Source organism: Papaver somniferum, chromosome 11 (assembly GCF_003573695.1).
Source record: "Papaver somniferum cultivar HN1 chromosome 11, ASM357369v1, whole genome shotgun sequence".
Lineage (NCBI taxonomy): Eukaryota > Viridiplantae > Streptophyta > Magnoliopsida > Ranunculales > Papaveraceae > Papaver > Papaver somniferum.
The window spans coordinates 25,400,124-25,413,288 of record NC_039368.1 but is presented as its reverse complement, the minus strand read 5'-3'; the positions used below and the strand labels follow the sequence as shown (position 1 = coordinate 25,413,288).

Sequence of the window (13,165 nt, the reverse complement as noted above, 5' to 3'; positions counted from 1 at the left end):
TTTGATCAATCAACTTAAGAAAAATTTGTGTATCCTAGAATACGATCATTTGAAAGCAAAATATTTTCTGCTTCTGACTTATGTTTCTGAAGAAACAAAATTATTTTTGTTTTTGGTATCTGAATGTCCTTGGAGATAATTGTATTTTGATTGAGTTATTGATATTAAGAAAAAAAAAACAAAGAAAATAAGATAGTTTTTTTACTTGCTCAATCACAAATTCTTCACTTCTCAACCGATAACAACAGAAGGAGTCGTACTTTCATTACTATTGAGCATGATATAAGAATATCAAAATTAAAAGTAGCTCATAGTGCAACACAGATGTTTGTGTTACAATCCAGGGTGTTTAGTTCCTCAAAGAAAGAAAAGAAGAAAAAAAAAGAATCTACTCCCTCCGTCACTAAAAGAAATAACTTTCCTCATTTCATACAGTATACGTACCAAAAAAAAAAAAAAAAAAGTATATACCACGTGTAATTCAAATTTGGGGGACAGGACAGGCATAATATATACCCGCGGACAATACTTTCGTCCTCCGATTCTGGTTTTGTTTAGTAAAACTCGTTTCTCTTCTTCTTCTATTTCTTCCTGGTTCGGTTTCCCAATCTGGTAGGAAAAACGATTATCCTTTTCCAGTAGAGTTTCATCACAATTCAGTTTATATTTATCTCCTATATATATCTTCTCTTTGGATCGAAAATTTCTTCAATTTGATTTTGAATTAAAAATCGAGGTTTATCTGTGATCTGATTAAGAAAAATGTTTAACGGAATGATGGATCCTGAATTGATGAGAATGGCTCAAGAACAGATGAGTCGAATGTCACCAGCAGAACTTGCGAAGATCCAACAACAGGTGAGTTTCTTAATTCAAATTATTTGGCCTTTTTCTTTTATGATCGTAGAATTACGGATCTAGATGCATGAATTGTAAATTCAAAGCTCTTCCCTTTCATCATCGTGAATTGGGGTTTAGAATAATCAAATTCAATACTCAATTTGTGTTTTTTTAGCTGAAATTTTGCTTTTTAAGTTAGAATTTGATTTGAAATTTGGTTTATGGGTTATAATAATCGTCGTAGTTGAGAAAATTTTGAAGTTCTGATATTGAATGGGAATTTAGATACTATACCTTAAGAAGTACTTAGAAAAGAGTTGACTGTTAGTTACGTAGTTGGATTTTTGTTTTTTTTTCAAACAACTGAATATGTTGAATTGGTCGTGAAAGCTCATCGAATTCAAATTTGACACTCGCTTAGTAAACGATTTTATGGTCTTCGTTGTTGATTTTCATGCGACTTTTTGCCTGAAGAAGACTTGTGTTGTATAAGAATGGTTATAATTGTAGTATTTTATTGGTTTTGACTTTGGCAGATGATGTCAAATCCCGAGTTGATAAAAATGGCTTCTGAAAGCATGAAGAACATGAGACCTGAAGACTTGAAAAGTGCTGCAGAACAACTAAAGCATACTCGTACCGAGGACATGCTTAATATTGGGGAGAAAATCGCAAATGCATCTCCTGAAGAGATTGCGGCTATGGGTTCCCAAGCTGATGCGCGTATTCAATATGAATTGAGAGGAGCTCAGATGGTCAAAAATCAGGTATCTATTTTATTATGAGATCCCTATAGTTGTAACCCTAGTTAGTGTTATTTATAACGTGTGTGCTTGAAGTGCCTCTGATTGTCTCTTAATACCTTTGGTGAAAGAGGTCTAGAAAGACTAAGGAGTTGACAATGATGTGACTGCTGGTTTGGAAATTTCTTTATGTGGTAGTAATTGGCCTGGTTATCGTGTTGATCTATTTTTAATCCCTAGCCATACTTCACGCTTCATCCACACAAACCTCTGACGCATATATGTACTGATAAACCACAACTGTCAATGGGGTTGCAATCCTTTCTGTGTATATCAAAATGATCATGACCTTGAAGTGGTTTAAGATATTTATTTACTCTTTAATCAAAATTTAAAGCCGTAGGCAAAACATTGACATTTGTGGATTTAATCTGGTTTCTTGTGTGTTTCATTCTGGATATCATATCACCTATCTACTCTGTTCATGAGATCATTTTCACTTTGCAGGGCAATGAACTTCATAGCCAGGGAAAATATAGTGAGTCCGCGGAGAAGTATTTACTTGTAAGTGCGAACTTGTCTTACTGTTCATTTTTTATAAAAATTCTGAATAGTGTTCTCCTGCTTTCCTCATTTTCTCTTTCTTAATCAATTATATTATTATTCTTGTGTTGTTAGGCAAAAAACAACCTTAAAAGCTTGCCTTTTTCGAAGGGCAGAGCACTCCAGTTGGCATGTTCTCTTAATCTGATGTCATGTTATTTGAAAACGCACCAGTACGATGATTGTGTAAAAGAAGGATCAGAGGTATTTCTAAATTAAACTTCATCATGCTGTTTTACTAATTGAGCTAGTTGAGCTAGTTACCTGCGTACTAAGTAAGCTGGGTGGCTATGGATAGTTGGGTGTGTGTGTTAATAAGATGGGACCTGACGTAAGGCGAAAATTCTATAAAATGGGTGGATAGTCTTTTTGGTCTACAGGAAGGGTTAAAGGCCACTTTTACCACATTTAGATTTCTTATCCACATGTTTGACGGTTTAAGTTAGCAGTCGATTACTAGTGCAGGGGAAGTTGGGGGTAACCACTTATTTTGTCGGTGGTCCTAAATTTATATGTGATGATATAGTTTCTGAATGTTGCATCTGCATTTTTCCAGGTCTTGCAACATGATGCAGTGAATGTAAAAGCTCTTTATCGACGGGGACAAGCTTACAAAGAGTTGGGCATGTTACAAGTGAGTTTTATTATATGTATCTGGTCTGCTTTAAAATTTAGAGCTAGCAATGGTTAGCATGTCAGGACTGTAGGTTAAGACTTTCTTAATTTTCTTTCTTTCCACTTTGCGATAGCCGATACCTTAGGTTGAGAAGGATGCATTAGTTCTGTGACTACCCCAAACTAGTTCGTGCACTCTGCATTTCGTTAAACAATTGTGTTTAACTTGCTTAGGTTATTTTGCATTATTTGTTTTAAAAGCACAAACTAACTTGTTACATGTTTAATGACGGCCTTCCTGTACAGGTATCATATATGCCATAAGAGATGTTTTCGCTTGCAATCCTTGCATATTCTGATCATGATTTTATTACCTGTTTTTTGTATTAGGATGCAGTCTCTGACTTGAGCAAGGCACTTAAAGTTTCCCCTGAGGATGAAACCATTGCAAATGTCTTAAGGTATGGATTTCACTTGGCCATATAAGTTTAGATATTTTTTCATTATATTTGCACCGGTAATCAAGTAGTTGAATCATCTAATTAAGCTTTAATCTGACCCAACTTAAGGCCCTATTCCAAGCATATAGGTAGTCCCTGTTTTAGAGCTCTCTTTGGGGATTTATATTAGTGGATAGGTATGCTTGCAAGTTGCAATGGTTACTCCTCACTGCACCCAGATATTCTTAATTCACTTGTGCAACAGTTTATTTTTCTGTTTGTGTTATTGTACACGCTCAATAAGGTTGTACATAATTGCACCCGATGCCTCATGTTGCATTTGTTATATTTTATTTTGACTAAAAAAGGGATGACCTATTCCCTTTCCATGTTACTACGAGGATTCTAAGTTTTCAAGTAATACAGGGACGCTCAAGAGAGATTGTCAAAAGAAGGTGGAGGGCCACGTGCATCATCAGGGGGTAAGGAGCATTGTTCCTTTCGCTAGATGCCTTTATCGTGTTATTGATTGAGTAAAACCAAGCAATTGTTTTTGCGCTTCAGGTGGAAAAGTTGTGGGTTTCTTAAAATGTTTATGTTTTTTTGTATCACAGGGTTGAAAATTGAAGAAATAATTGAAGAAAATGTCAATACCACATCACTTGAAACAAATAAAAGTTCTCCACCAAAGGATAACTCTGTGGCCAAACCACCAGAATCTGAAAAGGATTTACAGAATCAAGTTAGGCCCAAGCCCAAGATGGGTTCCGCAGCTAATGCTGAGAATTTACAGGGTTTAGCAGACAACCCCGAGGCCATCAGGTACGTTATTACTCATCGTTCATTTTTTGCTTCACTGGTACCTAGTTTATTGTTCATGTGAGTCCGACATGTTTCCATATCCAAATTGTTGATTTATTTCATTCACCGGATGTGCGACTTAATTGATTTTCTTTTTTCTTTCTTTGTAAACTCTCCCTTTGTCTGTTGTCCATTTGTCAAAAATGGTACATCTTCAAATCCCAAATATGAATGCTTACAAAGTGGAGCTGCAATTTCTTCTCAGTTTGGACACTATCATACTGTGGACGCATTGACTGATACCTATCTGTTTATTACGCATTGACAGGTCATTTCAGAATTTCATTTCACAAGTTGATCCTGATACTCAGGCATCTTTGGGTGGTTCAAATGCCGAAGGTGTGCTACCAGACATGATTAAGACTGCTTCAAGCATGATTGGGAAGATGTCACCCGAAGAGCTTCAGAACATGATTAAAATGGCTTCCTCATTTCAAGGTAAAGTTCCATTTCCATCTGGGACCAGAGAAGGCGTTGGCAGCAATTCAAAAGGTGGACCACTTCCACAGGATTTCTCCCCCGAGATGCTCAAGTCCGCATCTGATATGATGGCCAACATGCCTCCTGAAACTCTTAAGCAAATGTTTGAAGTCGCCTCTTCTTTGAATGGCCCAGCTTCCTCGGCAGCAGCACCCAGTGCTAATAGGTCAAGATCTGATAGTGTGTCGAGACACTCGGAAGAAATTGGAATTCCATCTGTAAACAGGAGTAGTGATATTGGTGAGAGTAGTTCTTTTCCGGAGTTCCCAAATTTTGGAGCTGATCCATCATCCACTTCAAGTTTCCCAACTCCAACGGCTGATATGCAAGCACAAATGAGGAACCAAATGAAAGACCCAGCAATGCGGCAGGTATGTTGGTGAAGATCCGTTGATTATGTTTTCTGTTGTTTATTATCATTTCTTGTTTTTCTTATTTCTGCACTTCTGCACATGATTAGATGCTTACATCCATGATCAAAAATATGAACCCTGAGATGATGGCAAACATGAGTGAACAATTTGGGGTCAAGCTCTCACGAGAAGATGCAGAGAAAGCTCAACAAGCCATGTCCTCGTTGTCTCCTGATGCCTTGGAGAAAATGGTATTCCCAATCTCTATCGATATTCTAAGTTTTTCCAGTATGGTCCATATGCATATTGTATTAAGATCGAGTGCTTTCTAGTGGCTCTGCTCCTGGATTATTTACTTGCTTTTTAGGTGTTTGACCCTAAACCAACTTATCTATATGGATCCATGAATATGCAGATGTAAGTACTTTTTGTTAATTCATGTTATGTATATCTTTGGCAGATGAAGTGGGCAGATAGGATACAAACCGGAGTAGAAAGTGCAAAGAAGACAAAGAACTGGCTCTTGGGAAGACGTGGCATGATTTTGGCGATATGCATGCTTGTTTTAGCCATCATTCTTCACCGACTAGGCTATATTGGCAGTTAAACAATGACGTGTCTGGTTCTTCACATTAAAACTCTTGAGACGAGGATAGCTTGGTGTCTCCGCCTTAGCAGCAACATGTCTCGTGTACTAATCGGGCTACTAAATGTATAGCTATTGGTTGTCCATTTTCTTTTTGTGTGAAAATTGGATGTTGAATGCAACAGCTCATAGTATAATTCTCTCTCTCTCTCCCCCTTGTTTAAGTAGGAGTCCAATTGATCACAAATGAAAATGGTAACTTATAGAGTTGCAACTGGGTGATGGTAATCATTCGATCGGCAATATCTCTGTTTTTTTTGTAACCATGTATTCTTTTTCTTTCTTGGAATCTTGTTTGTCTAACTTGATCAATCTGGTTAGAAGTTCAGAAGTTGAAGCAAGTTGAAGAGCAGACATCAGTAAGCGTTATTTATTGTTGTCTCCATGCTCTGTTTCTGACAACAGCAGTCTTTGTTGTTTTGAAGTATTTGGTTTATTTTAAGAAGAGGAACAAGAATGTCCTGTTTAAATTAGCGTATGGTTTTCTCAGGAATGTGAATTCTTATAATTCATGGGTTCTAAGCTGAGAAATTTATGACCCAAGCTGTAACAGTTGTTGCAAACTGCTGGCGCCTAATTTATGGGAGCTCTAGGTGTTTTGTTGAAAACACTCTTTCCCTGTGAAAGAAAGCTCACTTCCTTATGCGACGCTGCAGACCGGGAGGATGAAGTTTGGGAGGGGCATTTGCAAGTCACGAGCATTAAATGAAAAACATGACTTCTTCCAAAGCCGTCTGTCACTACTCACTAATGTCGGATGTACGTCAAGCAAACAGAGGCATCTAGCAAGTTGTAGTTGCCGGTCGCCATTAGCAAGGTGGATAAATGTTCCACAACCCCACCAATATAAGACCCAATCACCCAAACCATAACACCACTAGTTCAGAGTAGAGACATAGATACAAATCCAACGGCTCATATTCAAAAATGGTCCACATGGTCAATGTCATCTATTAAGCATTAAAAAACCTCTACGGCATACGTGTTTATCATGCGTTGCTTCTCATGGGATAACGAAGCTCTAATGAGACAAAGCCAATGAAAAACACCCACGTTATAAAAAGTTAGAATCTTAAACTGATTAGCGGAACACGAAATCATTTTTATCTTATCGTAGTTGTCCCACCAAAACAGGAGAGAGAAAAAACAAACACAAATTTCGTTTCCCATTCTTTTTATTTCATTTTAAAGAAATTATTTCATTTCAAGTTTCTCTTCAGATTCTTTTTTGCATCAAAATAAGGGCAACCCAGGGTTTTGTGAATGAAGAGACGAATTTCTGCTTCTTCTCTTTGATTTTTCTTGTGGAACAATTGATTGGTAAGTTAATTCAACTTAATTTCTTGAATTTTCCTGTTTTTTTCTTTTTTTTTTTCGAATTTAAATTTCTGGATTTTAATTCATATTGATGTTTTGTTAGCAATTAGAATCTCTGTCATTTCAGGTGTTCTTTAAATTTTTAAGAAATGTTCGTAGTTTGGTGGAATTTGAAAGGTTTCAAAACAAAGGTTGAGCCTCTCTGTCTTTCGTTTGCTGTTTTAGGGGGTACCGGTTTGGTTTTGCATTTTAATGGTTTGGAAAATTATGAGGCTAAGTACAGTCTGTGGAAGAAGTGTATGGTTCTAGGTTTTACTTTAGATTAGTTGCTTCATATTGTTTAGTATATTGTGGTCATTTTACTGAATTTCCAGAATTCTCAATTATTTTCTAGGTTAACATGTGAAGATATATATACTGGCTAAATGTATTGTACTTGTATCTTGAGATATGAGTATCTGTATGAGGTATATAAAGAATGTAATGTTCCGTTGTGAACTGGTGCTTAAGGAAATTGGTATATTTGGGAGCGTCAACTCGATTTTGGGATGTTTTTTCGTTTTATATATGGTTTGTTCCACTTCATGTGTTACTTTCTTCCTTTTAGTGTGGAGTTCCTTAAAGTGGTGGGTGATCAAGTCATGTTAAAGATCTGTTGTAATGTATTGCTTTTACGCCATTCTTTCCAACACGTGGTCGTTTATGGCTATCTACTAATTTTCTTTGTTTAACATTGTCAGTGAGAAGTATCAAACCTTTTGGTTCATTAGTTTGTAGTGTTTATAATGTGATCTTTAGGATCAAAATTTTACATTTGAAAAAGCAAAGAACAATTATTTTTTTATCACACGTTGATGAGAAAGAAGAACCTCTAATTTTGAGTTTAAATTTGTTGTAGTCCGTATATTGCATTAGTGTTTTCATTATTGCAAATCCTCTGTCTCTCATTTGACTTCTTAAAATAAATTTTCATACTGTCTAGGAGATAAGGCAAATGAAGAAGTCAATGCTGCATGTTTATGCTTTATTAGGTATATAGAATACGTTATTTTATTACGATGATTTCACTTACATTTTTATTATTGTATTGGAATTGCAGGCAGTACGAGATTAAATCGCTGTAATACGGACAGTGTCAAGAAGTTACGACATCAATGAAAAGGAATGCCTGTCCTCGGTTAGGTTACATAATTTATTCATTTTAAATTGGAATGCAATAAATAACGGCCAGGAATATTCGGTTACATCTACAAATGGATAAGTCTAATTTACTGTCAGTGGATGATGATTCCACCCTCGTAGGAGGGCCAAAGGAGCTGTCTCACCTTCTTTCTGAAGCACCCCACAGGAGAAAGTCTACCATACTTTCAGATGCAGATATGTACAAAATAATGGAGTGCCCTGTTTGTACTAAATCCATGTACCCACCTATTCAGCAGGTCTAATTTTCTGCATCCTCATAGCTGCCTATAAAAATGCTTCTCCTTCTTCCCGCTTACCTCCTCATGTGCTTCCTTTTTTTATGCAGTGTCCCAGTGGGCATGCCTTATGTTCAAATTGCAAAATGAAGGTCAATAACAAGTGCCCTGTTTGCAAAAAGGAAATTGGAAACATAAGGTGTTTGGTTCTTGAAAAATTTGCAGTTTCCCTTCTGCTTCCATGCTCAAATCACACTCTTGGTTGCCAGGAGATGCTACCTTATTATGGCAAGGAGAAGCATGAGTCCCAGTGCATCTTCAGGCCATACAGTTGCCCCTCCCCAGGATCAGAGTGCTCTGTCATGGGGGATCTTCCAACACTTCTGGCACACCTTAGGGTGAGTCACAGGGTGGATATACAGACGGGGTCAAGTTTCAGCCATTGTTACGTGAAACAGGATCCCTGTTCAGTTGCTGATGTATCTTGGACGCTCTCTGTAAGTGGAAAACATATCATTATCTTTATAGACTGATTGCATATTATTTTTCTCACTAGCATGAACGTGTTCAATGGAGAGTACTTAAAGAGATCTCACATAGCTCTATGAATACTTTGCTGGGTGAGCCTTAAAAACGACCCCCTTAGGATTACTATTGGGAGGTTAGTCTTTGTAGTCGCTTACAAAATGATTCAATAAAAGAAATTGATATGAAATTCATGGTTACTAAAAGAAGGCTTATCAACAAACTCGTGCTAACTGTACTGAATTTGGATGACATTGTTCGTAAGATTGAATGTAACGAACGTTAGTTTTGTTATCGTGCTCTTAAAACTCTTACCATTACAATTTATTTGTTAAGAGTTAACACACACAATGTTGTAGGCTCACAAGTTATTCACCCTAAAAGCCCCTTCAACAAAGGGTTTTTTAATGTTGTATCTCCTTTTTTTCCCAGCTTCAGGTTGTATAAGCATAAGCTAAAAAACACATTAATATCAAGTGCTGCCTTTAATTTCAGTTTAATGTTAATCTTACTCTTTATTCATGATTTGGTCTCTACATCACTAAATATCTATTTTCTTTTGAGCAGCTCTTCAATTGTTTCAATCAGTACTTCTGCCTTCACTTTGAAGCTTTTTCCCTGGGAACCGAGCCAGTTTACATGGCGTTCTTGCGTTTTATTGGCGAGGAATCAGAAGCAAGAAAATACGGATACTGCCTTGAAGTAGGTGGAAACGGCCGGAAGCTGACATGGCATGGTATACCACGGAGCATTAGAACCCATCATAGGAGTGTCAGAGACAGTCATGATGGACTGATAATTCAGAGAAGCTTGGCCCTATATTTCTCTAAAGGTGATGGAAAGGAGCTTAAGTTAAGAGTCTCTGGTAAAATATGGAAGGAAGATTCATAAACTTTGTTAAATGAGGAACACAAAAATAGAAACAATGGCAAGAGAGGATTCACAGTTGAGGATGAAACGTGTTAACAACCATAATTGGTAGCATGTATAACTGCCTCTGTTTTCTAAGAAACGTGACGTGGAACTCTTTTCACCCTAAGGTCACTCATGCACACAAGCCTGTCTTCTAATTTTGATCCTGACGTCGCATTACTCGAAAGTAAAGGAAGAATAGAAGATCCATTAGTACCAGAAAGTCTTCTCCCGGGCAACACTTGCCCAAAATGAGAGGAAGATAAATCTCTGTACTTTTTTTTGCATCATTCACATGTAGATCTAAAATGAAAGTGAGCGAACTTGGGGTTGGTCCTTTATATATATAAAAGGGAAGTTATGTTTTGAAAGAAAAATTATGTTAATAGATTGGAATTGGATGCTTCCTATTGAATGACAATAATGAGTTTTAGGTTTCCTACTTGCAAGTGCTGACAAGATTCTTAATTCTTTTTCCTAGAACTCGAGCCCTGCCATTACATGTGCTAATTTCTTCTTCCCTCATGGAGGGATATGTAAATAACTAATCTCAACTTATGGCTGAAACTGTATCCAGAATCTCTCTCACGATGTGATCAAAAAAATATACAAGGGCCCAACCGGGTTCGAACCGGTGACCTCTTGATCTGCAGTCAAATGCTCTACCACTGAGCTATGGACCCCTTTTTTGGAATAATTACAAATTGTTTCCATTTAATCTCAACATCTGCTTTTGTTTGGCCCCAAAATGACTTATTCATATTCTGTATTTTGTGTGATGTGCCGGATATTATAAAAATATATAATAAAATGTTTTATAGTAAAATCTCTATTTCAGAATATTGTGGGACCATACAAAATATACGGAGATAATTTTTACAACGATCAAATCGATCTGGGATAAAAATATTTATCCACATATGGAATTTATTTCTTGATAGAGTATTATTATATAGAGGTTTTATTGTGATCTGTCTGACAAATTTAATTATTCTGTTTTACTAGAGTTTGGTTTGTATTAGATTGTAACATGTACGAATTGAGTCAATTATCATCATGTGGAGTCTTAGAAGGTCCTTCTTTGTAAGCATCGATTATGTTTATATATGTGGATTTTATAATAGAATATTATATAGGCCAATTGTTTTTTCTAGCTTGTGTGGAACTAAAGATGTGTTTGTTGGCCTTTCTAACAGAGGTTTTACTATTCCTTCAATGATACCAGAAGTCTGGCGTCCCTCTAAGTTGCCACAAACATAATCACTATTGGAACACTTATCAAAATAGGTAGAAAGAAGAATCATATTTCCATCATATCTAGACCTTCTTATTCTTCCACCAGGACACGTGCAAGATCTTTTACTGTTTTAGGGTAAATATAAATAAGTGGGATAAGCCGATGCTTGTGTGAGAACGAGTGATCAAGTGATGCAAAAGTGCCCTAAACAAAGAAATGGTTGTCATGTCTTTCTTCGGTCACGAAGAGGAGAAAGGGTTGGTCTTAGTTAGGAAAGAAGAGAAAATGTTGAGATTAGAGTGTTAGAATCTTTGTGGTGCGATTAATGTGTATTCTGTATGTGAAGAGTTCTCAGTGTATGACCGAGAGAAGGCTTCTATGAAATCAGATTATAAAACTTGTTTGTAAGTTTCTGTTTGATTTATATAGATCGGAGTATTGTAGGAAGTGGGGGTTATGAAGTAGATTCAATTTCGATCGTTCATCTTTAGTTTTCAATATTTTGTTTGTGAAAACTAAGTGTTCGAAGAATTAACCAAAAGACCTCTTCTCTTTTACAACTGTTACATGAATTACAAATAATTTAGGAGTAATATTCCAAGCTCGGATTAACATGGAAGCTGAGAAGAAGGCGACAACACAAAGATGTTCGATTAAACAATCTACGTATTACAGAAAAGGAAAAACGAGCAGCAATGATGGAAATTCCAAAACAAGAGCTTCTTGAAAAAAAACGAGAGCATCACGATATACACATGCAAGTTCTGGTGAATATGCATGAGATGGATAATTGTTCTTTGATTATTAGCCTATTAGAGATGTACGTTTTGAACAATTTAGAGCGTCCACAGTGGGAGAGTAAACCCAAATATTTGGTCTTTTGAACAGACGTAGTGAAACGTACTATCGATCAAATTTTGATCAACGACTAAAACCCAGAGTATATTTGGTCTGGGACCAAGACTTAACCCAGATATAGTCGAGCGTTGATATACTTCACGCCCCACCACCAGGTGGACATATAGTGCACGTCCCACATCAGGCGTTGGTATAGTCTACGCCCCACACCAAGCGTTGGTATAGTTTACGCTCCACATGGGGCGTACGTAAAGTCTACGCCCCATTTTTTTTTTTTTAATTATTTTGTATGGGGCGGGCATTATACCCCCGCCCCATTCTTTGTTTTGAAAATCAATTTAGTGGGGCGGGCATTATACCCCCGCCCCATTCTTTGTTTTGAAAATCAATTTAGTGGGGCGGGCTTTATACCTCCGCCCCACTTCTTTCATTTTTTTTTTTTTAGTGCACGTCCCAATCAGGCGTTGGTATAGTCTACGCCCCACACCAGGCGAACGTATAATGTACGTCTGACCAAATTTAGTCTTTCAACCGTAGCGTCACACACCATACTATACCCAAAATTTGATCTTTTTTTCCCTCTTTGATCTTTGGTTATACTCGCACCACTGCAGTTGCTCTTAGGTCACATTTTGTATTAAAATCATGTGAATGGTTGGCTAAGAATTGACACAGTTTTTAATATTTTGTCATCTTGCATTTTTAATGTGTAGTTTAAATAGTTTCTGCGAGGATTGCTGGATTTTGTTTGTGCTTACGACGTCGAAGCATTAAGATGTTTCCCGTATGGGTACTCTTAGTAAACCACGTGCTTAAAAGCTTAAGTTTAAGACCTGATCTATAATGATAGTTTGCTAAAACTTATACCATGATGACGTTGTATGTTGATTGACTTAATTTTAGTTATGTCGAGTTGATGACATACTACTGCGAAGTATAAGAATTGCTAATTTCTTTGTGGATACTTCTAATATGGTTTGTTGGAGTAGTATATTAGTTGATTATTTTGATCTTTGTTATTGATTTTTGAGGCGAGACTACTTTGTTGTTGTTTGACACCTTTGTTGTTACTTTAAGCTACTTGAGGACATGAGGTTATAAGCAGTTTTTGTGATACAGGTACTCTTAGTAAACTGTAGTTTAGAGATGGGGTATGCATGCATGAAAACCGAGTATGAGTGAGTATATGATCGTCCCATAAGTTAAGTTCAACAGAGATTCTTGTTCAAACATGTTTTTGCATACACTTTGACATTGAGTATTCTTAAAAGACAAGCTTCTAATATAAGTGCAGAAGGGAAAATTACTTTCAAACAC

At 36.7% G+C, this 13,165-nt stretch overlaps 2 protein-coding genes and 1 non-coding gene across 4 annotated transcripts; 2 read left to right on the top strand and 1 right to left on the bottom strand.

Moving 5' to 3' along the window:
- Window positions 1–538: 538 nt before the first annotated feature.
- Window positions 539–5,980, top strand: LOC113322366 (outer envelope protein 61-like). The gene is made up of 11 exons (XM_026570439.1): window positions 539–858; window positions 1,377–1,607; window positions 2,091–2,147; window positions 2,262–2,390; window positions 2,743–2,820; window positions 3,192–3,262; window positions 3,668–3,723; window positions 3,856–4,063; window positions 4,371–4,953; window positions 5,043–5,186; window positions 5,396–5,980. Exons 1-11 carry the CDS (start codon window positions 763–765, stop codon window positions 5,540–5,542), a joined length of 1,800 nt encoding a protein of 599 aa, XP_026426224.1. The 5' UTR covers window positions 539–762; the 3' UTR covers window positions 5,543–5,980.
- Window positions 5,981–6,738: 758 nt separating this feature from the next.
- LOC113322667 (E3 ubiquitin-protein ligase SINAT4-like) lies at window positions 6,739–10,174 on the top strand. Of its 2 annotated transcripts, XM_026570801.1 has the most exons (5): window positions 6,739–6,901; window positions 7,026–7,089; window positions 7,998–8,337; window positions 8,427–8,813; window positions 9,409–10,174. In XM_026570801.1, the coding sequence occupies exons 3-5, from the start codon at window positions 8,152–8,154 to the stop codon at window positions 9,730–9,732; spliced, it is 897 nt and encodes a 298-aa protein (XP_026426586.1). In that variant the 5' UTR covers window positions 6,739–6,901; window positions 7,026–7,089; window positions 7,998–8,151; the 3' UTR covers window positions 9,733–10,174. The 2 variants fall into 2 exon arrangements, with proteins under 2 accessions (XP_026426586.1, XP_026426585.1); XM_026570800.1 differs by lacking the exon at window positions 7,026–7,089 and having other exon boundaries at window positions 6,741–6,901.
- A 190-nt stretch (window positions 10,175–10,364) lies between these two features.
- On the bottom strand, window positions 10,365–10,436 carry TRNAC-GCA. The gene has a single exon. It is a non-coding gene; the product is annotated as a tRNA-Cys (tRNA).
- Window positions 10,437–13,165: the final 2,729 nt, after the last annotated feature.